General features: G+C 43.0%; 1 protein-coding gene across 13 annotated transcripts in view; it reads right to left on the bottom strand.

Moving 5' to 3' along the window:
- Window positions 1-15,820, bottom strand: part of MICU1 (mitochondrial calcium uptake 1) — an 88,621-nt gene that overhangs the window by 26,576 nt on the left and 46,225 nt on the right. For all 13 annotated transcript variants that reach the window (XM_077784795.2, XM_085583883.1, XM_077784797.2 and 10 more), the window contains 2 exons: window positions 7,218-7,300; window positions 2,242-2,439 (listed from right to left, as the gene is read on the bottom strand). In XM_077784795.2, coding sequence (XP_077640921.2) covers window positions 2,242-2,439; window positions 7,218-7,300 — 281 coding nt within the window. The remainder of the gene's footprint in view (window positions 1-2,241; window positions 2,440-7,217; window positions 7,301-15,820) is intronic.

Genomic DNA, 15,820 nt, shown 5'->3' on the forward strand with positions numbered 1-15,820 from the left:
CTCTGGGTCACTCAAGGGCTGCGCCAGCCCCACGAGATTCTTCAGACCTGCATTTCCCCAAGGACTTCCCCAGAGCTCTGAATATAAACAAAAACTGGGTTCCAAATCAACATCCCAGCTTCAGACCCTGCTCCAGTTTTACTGAGCCAGCAAAAGATGAGTAAATGAGGGAAGAAGAGTTCAGCTGAGCACCACCTCTCACATTTTCCTGATATACATGGGTCAGGATAAACCCTTCTCTCAACTCAAGAGATATTTCATCTCTGAATTACTGTGATTTTTAAGAGGCTGAGGTCATTAGAGCATTCCCTGGGAAAGGAACAACACAAACCCACCAGACACTCATGTGAAAGCTCCTTAAGTGTGAACAAACACATCAAATGTGAAGCAAGGAAAAAAGGTTTGAGATCAAGTCAAAAGAGATAAAAGCTGAAGAGAAGTCATGTTGCATAATGCTGGGGACAGAAATAGGCCTGATTTGCCTAAATCAATGAGAGCTATGAACAGGAAAATCAGGGCTTTAGTAGCAGGAACTAAAGGAAAAGTTAAGTTTGGCAGAACAGAACCACCAATGTTTCAGTGGAAATGAGTATCAGCCTGGTGCTGTGCTCAAGGCTGCAGGCAGGGAAGCAGTAATGATCCCTTCATATTTGATAACTTACCCAGACATAAATATCTTTTATTGTCCCCAGTTATAAATAACCTATTAGAAAAGCAACTACTATTAGCCAGGAAGATTCACAATTGACTGAAATCAAAACCTAAATTGTCACAGCAGAAATTGAAGAACAAGTATCATGAAACTGAAAAGAAAAACCCCATTTTTTCTTAAAGAGGGAAGTGGGAACTCGTGGAAGAAGCACAGGTCAGAAATACTTCAGTGCCCACCCCTGGAGTGAACAGTAGAAAACCAGGGCATAGAATAATCTCTGCTTCTCTTGCCTTTACATTCATGTTACACCTGATTTTTCTTCACCTTAGAAAGTATTTTATTCATTTCAATTTGCAGAGGCACTGAGAAACTGACCCAGTTCACAAAGAACATTGTCTTCAAGCAGACTATTCCCCCTGCAAAGGAAGGGCCACACCACCTGCTTCAATGGCCAGGAAATGGAGGCAGTCAACCAGGCAATAGCCTTCACAAAAATAAATAATCAGTCCTTGGGTCAGTTTCTTACTTTGATTTGTAAATTCCAAATTAAAAAGGAAATAAATTCAGTTCAAATTACAATAAATGACTTGATAAGAACTTAATAAAATGCTGATCACACAACCTGAGCATGTGAGCAATGATACACCAGCCTGAAGTGACAGAGCTCTGAATACTGTTGTCCTGCTAGGATGGGGGACATCTTCTTGAGCACAAATCCTGGTTTCCAATGCAAATAAAAGCCTGGCTTTGCTCAAGCCAGGTTGAACCTTGGAGCCTGATTGCAGCGATGGGCACCATTTCCATCTTGAGTCAGCTCTACCTGGGAGCTGAGACAGACCAGTAAGTCCCCTGTTGCTGTCCTTCTACTGATTTTATACAAAAGAACCAAATTATGAAGGGTGATGCTAAAATTCAGATTATGTGACTAGGAGCAAGAGGCTGAGAGCTGCTGTTAAAACTCAGGGTAATGCAAATTAAAAAGGAGACTAAATTCAGAAGAGATGGGCAACACTTCTTATAAAACATCCAAGAGTGAACAACGGAGGTCACATAATAGAGACCACCTATTTAGGAGGATTCAAACAAGCCTTGAACACTTTGCCATCAGAAACATTCAAAATCATGAAGCAAACAGAAAAGGTGGGGAGAAAAGCAAAGATTAAGAGTTTTGGGAATGTTATAAATCTTGGTCCTTTAGGGCCCAGCTCACTGATTAGGAGTGAGACCAACCTTCCTCAGCAAGGTAGCAACAGGTAACTCAGAACCTCTGTTGGTTTTCCCTTTAATCACCTCCAGCAGCAGCGCCAAGGTAACAGGCAGGCTTTTAGAGGGACACACACCCAGGATGTGAGAGCTGCTGCTCCAACTCCACAACAGCAGCCACCAACAAATGCTGGAGACGTTCCTTGGGGAGTGCCACAGTCAACTAAAATGCTCACCAGGAATTTAACAGCTTGGCTCTGCAAGTCGCAGCTATGCAAATTCCCTCTGTACCCTTTCCAAGCTCTTGCTCCTCCTCCAGAAGCCCCACCCTGCAGCACAGTCCATGCTGCACTGCCCTCCCCTGCACAAAAAAAAGCACCCCAAACCTCAAGCTTCAGGATGTCGTGCTGCAGCTTGCGCTGGAAGTCCAGGAAGTGGGAGATGGTGAGCTTTCCCTTCAGGTCAGCCCCGAAGAAGTAGGTGGTGAGCGCCGAGTTGAAGCCGGTTTTGAGGGTGTTGCCGGTGGTGGAGCGGTCCCGGTGGCGCATGCCCATGCTGGTTTGGGAACGGATGATGCTCTGCACCTAAAAATCACAGGGAGGATGGCACAATCAACACCATACCAGCAAAGTGGCATCCTCCTTTCTTTTCCTCTTCAAACAAATCTCTGGAGATACAAAAATTCAAAGATTTGGCTGAACTTAAGAGAATCACAGAATGATTCAGGCTGGAAGTGACCTTAAAGACCATCTAGTTCCAAAACCTTTCTGTGGGCAGGACCACTTTCCACTAGACCAGCTTGCTCCAAGCTCTGTCCAGCCTGGCCTTGAACACCTCTAAGAATGAGGAGTCCTCAACTTCTCTGGCCAACCTAGGTTTTGGTTTTTTTCAGTCCATTTTAAAGAAAGAAAAGAATCAAGTGCTTAAAATGAGTTTTAGGAAACAATTCAGCCAGTTTGCAGATAATCATTCTACTGCTGATCCCACCCCTGGTCAGCAGAGCATCTTCTTCTCAGCAAAATCCCAGGAGGTGGGGAAGCTGCAGCAATCACAGAATTCACAGAAGGATGAGGTTGGAAGAGACCTTCAAGATCATTGAGTCTAACCCAGCTCCAACACCTCAACACATGGTACCCTGTGCCACATCCAGTCTGTTTTTAAACACATCCAGGGATTGTGGGGAAGAAAAAACTCTTCACATGTTTTAGAGCTTCCACTCCTTTACTGCCCATCCTTGTGAGCTTACACCAAGCCCAGTCAGCAAACAGCACATTTCTTCCCACTCATGCACAAATCCTGGGGTTCTCAACCCAAGGGCCTCTCCTTGCTGCCTGTTGTTCTCTGTGACAGCTGGAAGTTCCTCCATCCCTGGGGGCTGTGCCACCCAGCACAAAACGCTCTTCAAAAGAACTACCCTACCCCACAAAGGCTGACCTTGAAGGATGTGACAGCCTGAAAATCCAAGAGTGTGTTATTTTAAGGGTTCTGTGCAAATTTAAGGGGGCAGCCAAGCCTAATGCAGCCATATTCTCCTCAAGTATCTCATGGACATGACTGCATTTGGTTTGGGAGTAGTGAAACCCTCAAATAGCTCACTAAACTACCAAGGTGATCTAAGTGATTATTGCTGAATTGTGAGAAGGCAGGCTTATTCTCTGTGTACTAATTGATGTCTTCCAACAAGGCAGCAAAAGGATTCATATTAAAGACAAGAAGTTTGAAAAAGGAGGGGGAAAAAAGCCACCTGACAACCCAGACTTCCCAAAGCTCCAGCAAACACTGCTCCTTTGCCATCAGCCTCTTCCCCCGGCAGACAAAAATTGGAAGGGAGGAAGAAAAGCAGCTGCCAAGAGCTCCAGCTGTAACAAGGATGCCAGAACCTCATTATTGTGGTATTCAGTGTGTTCAACTTTTTCCTAATGAGAGAGTGAGTGCTGGAGCAGCCCCAAAGGGGATGCTCTGGAGGAAAATGCTGTGCTGCTGCTCCTGCGTTCACCTTGTTGTAAACGCTGCATCCCAACCAGAGACTACTGGCTGTTCTTCCACAAGGAAAATCAAGCTGAAGAGAAAATCAAGAGGGAAAAAAATACAGAAAAGAAGTTTTGAGGCTTTCGGGGTTACTCTGATGTGAGGAAGGATGTGGGGTGACCTAATTGTGGCCTCCCAGTGCCTGAAGGGAGCTGCAAGAAACATGGAGAGAGACTATTAACAAGGATAGTGGCTTTACACTGAAAGAAATGAGCTTTAGACTACATATTAAGAGGAAATTCTCTGTGTGGGTGGTGAGGCCATGGCAGAGGTTGCACAGAGAAGCTGTGGCTGCCCATTCCTGGAAGTGTTCAAGGACAAGCTGGATAGAACCTGGAGCAACCTGGGATAGAAGAAGGTGCACCTGCCCATGGCAGGGGGGTTGGAATGAAATAATCTTTAAGGTGCTTTCCAACCCAAACCGTTCAGGAATTCTCTGATTTTTGCACTGTAAATAGCAACTCCTTAGTTAGCTTTGTGCTTCACTGTTAACTGTGAGCTCTGCATGCAGCACAGTTTGGAGACAAATATTTATAAACTGTCTGAAGCAAGGCAATTTAAGGCCAGCTTGGAAAACTGCCCCTGTTTCTACATGAGTGTTTGCCACACTGCAGACTGCTCCACAGAGCAGCTTTTCCTGGGTGTTATTTATATGGAATCCTAGGCTGTCTTTTCCTCTCCCATCTGTAACAAAGTGTTACACAGGTTGAAAATCCACCTGTGGGCGCTAGAGCCAAAATGATATAACTAGTCTCTGTTTTGGGTAATCCTTTCAATGCCCAGAAAGGCAGGCACCACTGCAAGGAGCTGCCCTCACCCACAGCTCATAAATTGTGCAAGGACATGGAGCTCTGAGGTGCTCCATGATTTGTTCATATTTCAGCCTAAGTGTTTATCATGTTTCATCTTTTGTACCAGATGAGGAGGAAGAAAAAAATTAAAATACTTAAAGAGAAATCACCAGTAACACTGCCTGCAAGTTTTCTACTTTTTAGCCAGCTTTTCTTTAAAAACAGAGGAGTATACCAACAATTTACATGCCAAAGGATGAAGAATTGAAGCAATACTGATGCAGGCACCACATTATTCAGGACTAAGAACTAACCACGTGCTGCGACTGCATAAAATATCTGAAATCCTTCAGCAAGGCCTGAAGAAATGAAATGGGATTTTATTAAGAAGTTAAAGCTTAGTCACATATTAACTAAATGTCTGCAGTAATTTTCTTTCCTGATGAGGTTTACAAACAGCAGTGATAAGAGGACCTGCTGTTGGCTGCCTCCAAAGAGAAGGTGTGAGGGAGGAGCAGGAAGTTCATTCCCACATGCTCACAGCCAGCAGGGATAGAATGATGCTTCCCTGATGGTCCTTTTCTTCCCCCTCTTTTTGCACCCATTCTTCCCAAAATGATGTTGCTCTTTTCAACTGCTGCATAATCCCCTGAGAGGGCCAGTTCCAGCTGCTCCTGCTAGGTAAGATTAACAGGACAGAGCTGCAAACTCTGCCTCCTGCATGCTCTTCCCAAGGCATTTCCATAAGGAGTGAAAAAGAGGATTTATCATATAAACAATTGTTTGTAATGTTTTATGTTTGCATAATAAGATATATGTGCCTCCCACTGGAGCTGTGTTTGTTCTTGCAGCAAATCAGTATCTTCACAGATATCTTCTCACTTTCCAGAATAGCTCCTTCATCCTCTTACTCTCAGCCTTCACCCAAATATTCTGATGCTAACCAGGAACTTTATTCCTTTCTATACAGGCAGTGACACATGTAACCAGCTTAACAAAAATACCTTCCCCTTCCTAAGGATATTTATGTGACTTAATGCATATATAACTTCCCCTGGCTTACTAGATGATTTGAAATAATTTAATTCAATTTTGTGTCCTCATCTTCATAGTGATTAGGAAACATTCGTCCGGTAGAAATGTTCCCTTTTCATTTTATGTGACTCTAATAAAAAAGCAAACGTGACATCTGTGTTAGTACCTTGGCGTCACTGCATTTTTAGTAGGAGGTTAATTGTTCTCTGCTTTTCTTAAATTCATCTACCTCCATAATTGATTTCATTTTAGAACATTACAACTACCATAAATCACCTTTTGGACTGTTCAATATGATCACATAGCTGCAGTGGAGTGCTAATAGCATGCACTGTGCAGACAGAAGGAAGAACAGAGATTTTTACTTGGGGGAAGGAGGGAACATGAACAAAACCCCAGGTCTACATTTCAAGCTGTCAAGTGAAGTGATATCAGACTGCAGATCAACACACTCCAGTCTCCTCAGTGTCCAAAGTGTGCATCTTACCCAGATATATTCTATGGCTCTGGAGCAAGCTCATGATGATGACATCATACACACAGGTAATAATTTAAGGAGGATGACAGCAAAAGATTAGAAAGGGAAGGTAATTCAACTGACCTCCTTTGCCACTAGTTCTTCCCATTTATAGCAAGTGCCCCAAGCATGACCTTGTAGAGACTCTTCTGCAGTTAATTACTCATTGAGCCAACTCATGAGTAGGAATCTGTCCCTGGATTCTCCAGGGCTGCTTTGTTCTTCGGTAGCACTTTGTAAATGCATTTAAGTTTCCTGTTATGAATAGCACACACTGGTGATTCAGGATGTCATTTCAGGGTGTATGTAAGTTCCCAATATCTTAAGGCTAGAAATAGGCAAGAAAAATCACGCTCTTCTGCTGGGGGAGGGCAAATCTTTTCCCCACTGACAGCTCAAGCCTTCAATCTATTCTCACTTGGACACAGCCATAAATCACAGCTTACAGGAAGAGCTCACCAGTATCAGACACGAAGGCTAAACTCATTAAAAAACCTGCAGCAAAGATCCTGTTGATGAAGCCTTGTAAGAAGTAGAGGACTAATGAAAATATGTTCTCAATAACGTGTTTTTGGATTACACTGGAATAAGTGGATAAATTCTCCTCTGAAGCAGACTTACTTTGGCTATTCTCTGAAGACAAAATTAAGGAATACAGTAGAAGCTGTGAAGGCAGTAGGATCAAAATCCCATTTTATCAGTAGAGTGAAAAAAAGTTCTTTCTTAAAACTGACTTTCTGTAAGGACCTTAAAGATCATCCAGTTCCACCCCTTGCCACAGGCAGGGACACCTTCCACTAGACCAGGATGCTCCAAGGCCCATGCAGCTGGCCTTGAATGTTGGTGACAAAGTCATAGGAAATCTCAAATTCTGAATCTGTACTGCTGGCTGTCCTGGTTGAATGAAAAATTTTCTCTAAGCACCAAAATAAAACATAGAGGAATGCTGTGCTCATGGCTAAGATGCCACAGCACTGATTGTTCAACTTGCCTGCTCAAACTCTTCCATGTCCACCTCGCCGTCACCGTTCAGATCAAACATCTTAAAGGCGATTTCAAAATTCCTCTGGGGAGCTACATGAAAAACCCAACAAAACATAAAAAACAGTTAACAAAGATAAAAAAGCTCAATAAAAATAGAGCACAAGTTCTGAATTACTTTATCTGAAAGCAATTTTGCCAAATTCTTTCAATTTTAGTGAGGAAATGCAGCTCTAAGGAACCTCTAACTATAAGCTTCATGGTTCTCTTTTTACCAAAGATCTTGACAAGGAGTTGTAAGGAGGAGATATTTCTGGAACATTTATTCTATTTACAGATGGAAAAAGCTGGAAAGCAAGATGCCATCTGGTATTTCTAATGACAATTAACAGAAAATGATGCTGCAGCAAGAACTCCAGTCTGTTCCATGCAGTTGAACACCAGTTTGGCCAGAGGATGTTCCTCCGGCACTGCACTCTCTGTGCTTCCCATGGGTGAGGAGCATATCTGGAATCTGGACAGTTCTCAGCTCTTGCCTCCCTGTACAAATTTCAACAAATCCTGACCACCCTGTCCCAGCCCAGTCATGATACTGAGATGAGGTGTGGGCTGGAGCTCACGAGCTGAGACGCCACCGTACGTTATTTATCATTGCATTTAGTCTGTGCCGTCATGGTTTATTTAGTCAGAACTGCAAAAGCAACACTTCCCAGCCAGCCACGCTCTTTTCCCTACATCCCACCACAGAATTCCAGTACATTTCCATTTTGGGCTCTGTAACCCATCACTGTTTGAAGCTACAACACAGCGCCAAAATTTTTTCCAAATTAAGTTAATATATGAGGAATTATCATGCTCTGCTACTTTCAAATACACACCTCCTACAGGATTTGTGGTGTTTGCTGGGATTTCTAGGGAATCCTCTAGCTTATAACTAATGCTAAGGCTGTCATCTTAAGAGATCAGTTAAAACTTAGCTCCTTTTTTCATTTCCCAAATCTAATGTAGATCACTGGTGAGGTTCAGCCCTCTTTAATCTCATCTGTGCAATCAACTTTTAATATTTCCAGTGGATGCTCAGGGTATAATGAGTTTTTGCATCCACCCTTCTGTGGGAAGGCACTTCCCAAACAGGGGTGGGAGAGGGGAGACAAAGAGGAATCACTCAGACAAAAGGAAATGAATATGCAATTAACTGGATTTTGGATGTTTGTTACAGCTCCAGTTCAAAACCTTCACATCGTGTTTTCTCCTTACTGTAATAAAGACTATCACTTTATGAGGAAAAGATGCAGCAGACAGGTTAATGAGACCTCTTTTCCCAAACACTTTGTGCCCAAAATAGATAAATGAGGGCATTTGGGCTGATGGCAGGGCCAGCTTGTCACTACCTGCTTGATATACACAGCACACGTGGTCCCGCTGTTATCATCCCTGCACTTCCAATTTCCCCCTGCCAATTACTCGAGCTTGGAATTCCAGATACCACGTGCAGGAGCAGCATCTCCTGTGACCACACCACGTGCTGGGTCATCCCCCACTTCCACCCACATCCCTGCTGTGCCTCCACACAGCTCCTCCCTCCTGCCTGCTAGGAGGGGGAGATCTTCACTCCCTGTCCCTCATTAACTCAGTGTTAATTGACCTGGGGACAGCCAGTCCCCAGCACCACTTTCATAATCTCTCCAATGATACATTGAATTTAAGGGATTAAGACTCCTCTGTATCTATCCAGCATCTCCAGTGATTAATTCCCCATTTTCCTGAAGAGCAACAAGCTTCCAACTACCCCCTTAATATTTCAAGAACACATGCAATTTTATTCACTTTAATTGCAAGTACTTCATGAAAGCCTGGAGGCAATTTTTTATTAGGCCCAAAATCTGGCACTCTGGAAATGGTGTTTCCTCTACGAGGAAGGGGAGGAACAGAAGAAACTCTCATCTAGTTACAAGGTTCTAGAAAAAGAGTAGTCAACAAATATTTCTTACCCCATTTTCTCTACCAGAGTATAACAATGTTTATTTAAAAATTGGGAAATTTGTTACTCCTTGTGAAAAACTGTTACATGTTGAGGTTTTTTCCCCTTTTTTAAGGAAATATATAATAGCCCATCCCATTTGTGCAGACACACGGTGAACAGAGTAGAATATGCACTTCTCCCTCACAAGGCCATTTCTCTCCTTTTCCATCTTTAAACACACATTACCATAAGCAGTTTATCAAAGCCCCAGAGGAGAACAACACCTCCAAAATTTAAATGAGCAGTTCAGCATCAAAAATCTGCAGGGTCAGTATTTTCTGAAGACAGGGAAGAGTGGCTTTAAATTGGCAAATTCAATTACTTCACTCCTTTAGCTAATAAATGGCATGCCTGGTTTCTTCCTTTGATCTACATATCCAGCTCCAATTACCTGTGATGACACTTCAATCCAAACAATGTGACCCTGAGCCAGAGGAACCGGAGGGCACCCAAGACAATTAGCTCATCCCACTGCTGCTCAGGAAGGAATGCTCATTAGAGATGTACACCCCTGATGTCCAGGACTGGATTTATGGGGCCTGGGTCAGATGATTTCTGCCTCTCCCCTTGGCTGTGATGCTTCTGGCCAGGATTTATGTAGGAAGAGTTGCCCTGACAGCAGCCAATCCCACTGCACCCGCCTTGCCCATTACCTCAGCTTGTACAACTTCCATTTCTCTTCCTCTTCCTGCACTTACATCCCTCAAACCTATAGATCAAAAAAGCAGCAGACACCAGATTGCCCAGCTTTCCCTCCCTCTTTTATTTTGCCCCCCCAAATTTTACCATTCCCAACTGCAGCATCTCTAAATTTCCCCACTGCCTCCCTAATTAAGATGCCTCCAAACAAACCCAATATTCCTCCTGCAGTGGTTTCCAAAACCATTTAAAGGACTGTTTGGTTTTCATATGGCCTGATGCCTGTCTTGATAAGGGAAAACCACCTCTGGATTTTCCCCAGGTGCTCTGATGCATTCCCAGCTCTCTCTGATTGTGTGAGCTGTCTCCTTGCCATAATTTTCGATATTATTAAAAATAGAGACTGTTTCATTGCAACTGATTTCCCTTGGGCAATGAGACAGAAACTGATCAGGGCAACTGCAATTTCTTCTTTAGTTTTATTTCTACCTTTAGATGTTCAGGAGGATCCTCCAAATCATGAACATAGAAGCATGGGATGGTTTGGGTTGGAAGGAACCTTAGAAATCACCTATTTCCAATCCCTTCCATTAGGCCAACATGAGTGAAAATGTGGTACTGAAGCCCACACCACTATCAGCAAACTCCTGGCTTACAGACATGTGGAATGATCCATATATATAGACCTAGACATAGATATATGGAAAGGCTGAAAGGATCCTTTAGATCCATAATTCCATGAGCTCTCCATGCCAAGAGTTGCTCTCCATTGCTTTTTCAACTAACCCAGGATTTAGCACAAAGAGCAATTAACATTTTTCTTCATTCATTTGTTCTAATCAAATATATGGGGACAGAAGAAGAGCAAGTAAAGCAGAAGTCAAACACAGGAACATTAGAGAGGTAAGTGTCCTCCACCAGCAAACAAATAACAAGCAGCAGCCCTGACCACATGGAAAAAATCCACTTGGATCCAGCAGGGTAAAGCCCTTGGGAAGCTCTGAGGGATGAGATGGGTTGATTAGGCATCTTTAAGCCAATTATGCCATTTTAAACTATTTTCAATTATTCAATGGACCAATTTGCAGCACTCAATTGCTCTTTACAGCCTTGTACTCTCAGCAGAAGCAAAGACATTAAAAGCTTGCCTATAAGAAAGCCCACATTTCTTGGCTTTGTGCTCATTTGGGATTTTCTCTTTCCCAAAAACTCAACATTCCACACTTGGAGACACCTCTTAGTGCATCTTGCCTTCTGGTGTCTAGCAGAAGAACTGCATTTTAAGAAAACCAAAGTCTTAACACACTTTTGGAGAGTACCCATTGCTCCCTCCTCATGGAGCTGGGAATTTCTTTGCCAAAAAAGGGAGATTTTTTGGTGATGTTACTTAGAGGAAGTAAAATTTCTGGCTAGAAAACACTAGAATATCTTGTCTTTTGGTGGGAACTCATGCACAAAGGAGTTCATGGCTTCCAAGGCTTAATAACTCCCCAAGCAACTCTAGTGTGGGAAGAAGGATCACGAACTCAGCTGGGAAAGAAAAAAAATCAGTCATTTGGAGTTAAACATCCTATGGTTGCTTCTGTTCCATTTATCCCAAAATTAAGAAAAATAGATGGGCAAAGGCCCCAGTATCCTGTAAGTGACTCAATCCCAGATTAACAGAGTCCTGAAGCAGAGACAGCTATCCATAGAATACAGATGGCTGAGCCCCAGCTGCAGTAAATATAGGGGTAAAAACCCATTAAACTTAATGTTGCAGATATTTTCCTTTCATTACTATTCCACCATTTCAGAAAATGAATCCAAATCATTCCAAGTTGTTTTTTTTTTTAATGTTAATCAACCCAGAGATGTAAGTAACAGGCAACTAAAAAACTGAGCCCACAGCATAGACACAGCCACAATATCATCAGTTCTGAAGGAAAAATGGGTTATTTCTTCTCACAAAGAAGGATAAGAATTAACTCCACAATAATGCAAGTGCATCATCTTGGGATACCAGGGAGAAATTCTTCCCTGGGAGGGTGCTGGCACAGAAAAACTGTGGCTGCCCTGTCCCTGAATCCCCCATCCCATCACACCACACAAATCTAAGGGATGAAGACATGAACAGAGGAAAGCCATGTGAAGGATGCAGGCTGACAGAGCCTCCCATGCCACAGTCTGAGTTTTCAAATCACTTGGGAACATCCCCAACTGCCAACTGTGAAAATTCATTCCCATTTCTGTCCTTCAGCATGGCACAAGTGGTATGCCAAGCCACAGAGCTCTCCCTGTGCCAGGAAGCAGCCAGGCTTGTGTTTGGAAGCTGGGATATTCCTTGGAAGATGCTGCTCAGATTCATGTTGGAAATGCCACACAGCAGTGACTGGGCTGGCAGAAAGGTAGGAAGACATCCTTGCTCCAAATAGTGAGGGTGAGATGGACCCATGGAGGGTCTGGAAAGATTGAAGATAAAATTAACATGAAAAAGACTACAAACAAAAATAGTCCTGTGAACTCAAAGCAACCTTCTCTTGAGGAAATGGGCCCTGTGGCACTGGGCACACCTGGATTACCCCACCACTGGTGAGGTAACAGATTTCACTCATGGCAGGGATGGGGCTGAAGAATTTCCTGTCAGCCAGGAATAATTTATTCAGAACAGTCATGGTCCAAAGGGACTCTGGAGATCCCAGTGTGGGAGAAGATGTCTCTCCATTGCAGGGACACACACAGAGCTCAATATCCGGCCAGAACACAAGTTCCAGAGTTAGATGGCTTGAAATTTATTCCCTATACACAGGACAGAAAAAAAAATAACAGAGGTGAATCCATCCTAAGTGAGAGTTACCTGCTGTGATGGGAGAAGGAGATGCAGGTCTGCTATGAGAGCCCTGGCAAAAGGTTAATTATTGTGGCTTCAGCCAATGTCACTTAACCCTCTTGCCAGGAGACTTAAATCCAGACACAGCAACAGTCCAACTGTGGAAACAACACCAATTTATTCTTTTAATGCCCAGCTCTCTTCAGTACCTGTTATTGGAGGCAGAATTAGTGTGCCTTGAAAATGGACCCCATTTGCTGGGAAATTGCAGTCACTGGCCATGGAAAAGCTCTTTTTCTCCTTCCTCCGTTTGTTTTGCAAGTTTCAAAGCAAAAACCTCTTTGGTCAGGGAAGGCATTGTTTTCCTATAACATTCAAAGGATCCAAGGGAAATTCCATCAGAATTTACTTGTCTTTCTACCTCTGGCCCCAAAACATGAGAAGCAGCTGAAGCGACAGAAGCCATGGAGTTTCCTCAAGGCCCCTCAACTCTCATTGCCTTTAACAGGATTACCAGGACAGAAGGTTGGCTTTCTGAAGCAGCTAAAAGCCATTTTATTAGTTCTTTTAAAAAGAAAATTCAGCCGAGGGGAACAGACAGTGCTGGAGTGAGGAATGGCTCGTAAATAAGATACGGTGACAGACTAATTTTCTGAGCAATGTGCAAACAGCTGCTTGAGAGCAATATGAAATGAAAACTCCAGCCCTCTCTCCTCCTCTCACTCCCCATTTCACAGAACTCAGCTGGAGGGAGCTTCAGGTAAAGCTGCAAAGACAACTGAAATGAGGAGTTTGGGGAAGCACTCCCAAAGCCTGGCTGAGCACAACGACACAGCGCCCTCGGGGCTTCTTGTTTCCCAAGGCTCTCATTGACCAGTTTGGAGTCCAACGAGCCAAACCAGACCATGATGGATCTCTCCCCATCACTCTCCCTCCTGCTTTCCCCTCCCAGACCCAATCTCCCACTCCCCCTTTTGATTATCCTGCTTAATGCTCAATATGCCACCTTCTTTTCCCAATATTTATTTATTTTTCTATTTGATGTAATCTACAGCTCCACCTTGTCCAGATACTTCCTTAATGTTTGGATTATTTAAACAACACAAGGAGAAAACAAATATTGAACTGTCACATTTAAGATTTATTTTCATCATTTTATTTTATTTATTTATAAATAAATAGTCTATTTATTTATTTCTCTGTTTTATTTATTTATTTCTAGGGAAAAGAACCTAATCAGGAACTACTGGATTCCTGCAAAGCAATATTAACCAGAGAGTAAACCAGTGGGGTGCAACAGTGAGTTTTCTGTTTATCCACAGGGTAAGGCTTGGTTGGGAGTTAATTTTACAAAAGCAAATGCTTTAGAAATGAAACCCAAACTCTCCCTCTGGGGAATCTCTGTTAAACAGGAGCTCCAGAGAAATTCCTCCATCTTCAGTAATCATTTAGCAAACTCCCCAAATGTCTATAAGTCAGCCTCAAAGCCCTGGAATTTTTTTTTCCTTTTTTTTTTTTTTTTTTAATTTTCCTTTTTGAAAGCTTCTGCCTTGCCCACCCTTCATATGGATCCTCAAAGTCAATTCTGTCTCCTCATTAAGCTAACGCCCCTGTAATTGTGAACACATTCAAAAGCCCAAGAACAAGAGGAATAAAACCCTGTCCCCCCCTCACAGCCCTCCAACACAAGGTGGTCCTTTTCTTTTATTCTCACAACAAACAAGTTAAAGCAAAGCAAGAACAACTTCTTTTACTGCTGCCTGTGGAAGCACATAAATTAATTTTGCACCCTGTGTACTTGATTAGGGCGTTGTTCACCACCAGCACAACCATAAAAACAAGGGCAAGAGTGTTTTCCAAACCACACTCAGTAATTTGAGAGTTCATTGTCATCTGTGGAGGCTCAGATGAAAAGCCCTCATTACACACAAGTGAGTACCTGAGATCATTTTGGCACAGTCCAGATGAATACAAGAAAGGAACAGCAAAGATCTTAAGAGCCAGTTTGGAGACTTGGTGGAAAAAAAAAAACAAATTAAAGTCATAAAACAAATTCCCTGGCTTGAACCAGCTGTATCTCTCTGGTTGTTTTCACAACATGAAGGTCACACACAAGTCTGTCCCCCCGCCAGGTCCATTTGACAACAAACAAGAACGTGAGCATTGCTGCTTCCCAGGAATAGATCCTCAGTAAATGAAGAGCTGCCTCTCATGTCTCCTGTTACAACATGCAAGAACACGGGGGAGAATAAAGCACCTGTTGCTGTGACAAAGCATCAGTGATTAACCCAGCTGACTCCCTCAACAGCACTGGGCAGGCAGCAGTGGGCTCTGCAGCTAACTGGGAAGCATTCAGTTTTTTAATTCCACAGATCAGGTCAGCATGGAATAGATAATTACCAGATTAGATGGCCAAGTTTTCTCTTTTTAAAACTGAAAATAAAATGTCTCAAATTCATTTGGACAGTGGCTTATTACCCCTTACCCCACTTTTTCTAATAGGGCTGAGAAAGTGACATTGACTTTCCTGTTTATGACACGGCACCTTCCAAGCAGTCAGAGAAGCTCTGCAAATGAGGTTCTGAGCTTGACTTCCACGTGAAGAAAGTCTAGAAATGCCATTTGACATTATCAAAGGCTTCAGTTTTACTGGTTCTTGCCAGCAAAGCAAACTTTTCAGTGCTGGCACTCAGAGTGCAGACGACTTTGCTGGAACAGATAGCAGATCATGGAAATACCACAAATGCAAGTCAAGGGCAGCAGGGTAAAAAGACAGAAGGTATCTAATGATACTGGTTGAAATATAAACAGCTTAACTTCCCTCCTCATTGGATTGTATCACTCACAAACCTGAGCTCACCCAAGTGAAAATACAGCTGGAAAAGTGAATTTGGAAAGGCGTGAAACCAGTGAAAAGCTGGTTTCCAAATCCAAGAGAATATCACATGAACACAGCTCAAGAACACATCTCCATTTACAGATCTGAACAGCAGGTCAAGTGACTCATTAAAAAAAAATCTGTCACATTTCAAAATGAGAAATAAATCTTCAGAAGTCATCAATCTGCTTGTCTTCCCGAAGCACTCAGGCTAGACCAGATCAAGCAACAGCAATTGCTCAGCTCGAGTTGCAGGCAATCAAA

This window comes from Lonchura striata, chromosome 6, assembly GCF_050655825.1.
Source record: "Lonchura striata isolate lonStrDom1 chromosome 6, ASM5065582v1, whole genome shotgun sequence".
NCBI classification, from domain to species: domain Eukaryota; kingdom Metazoa; phylum Chordata; class Aves; order Passeriformes; family Estrildidae; genus Lonchura; species Lonchura striata.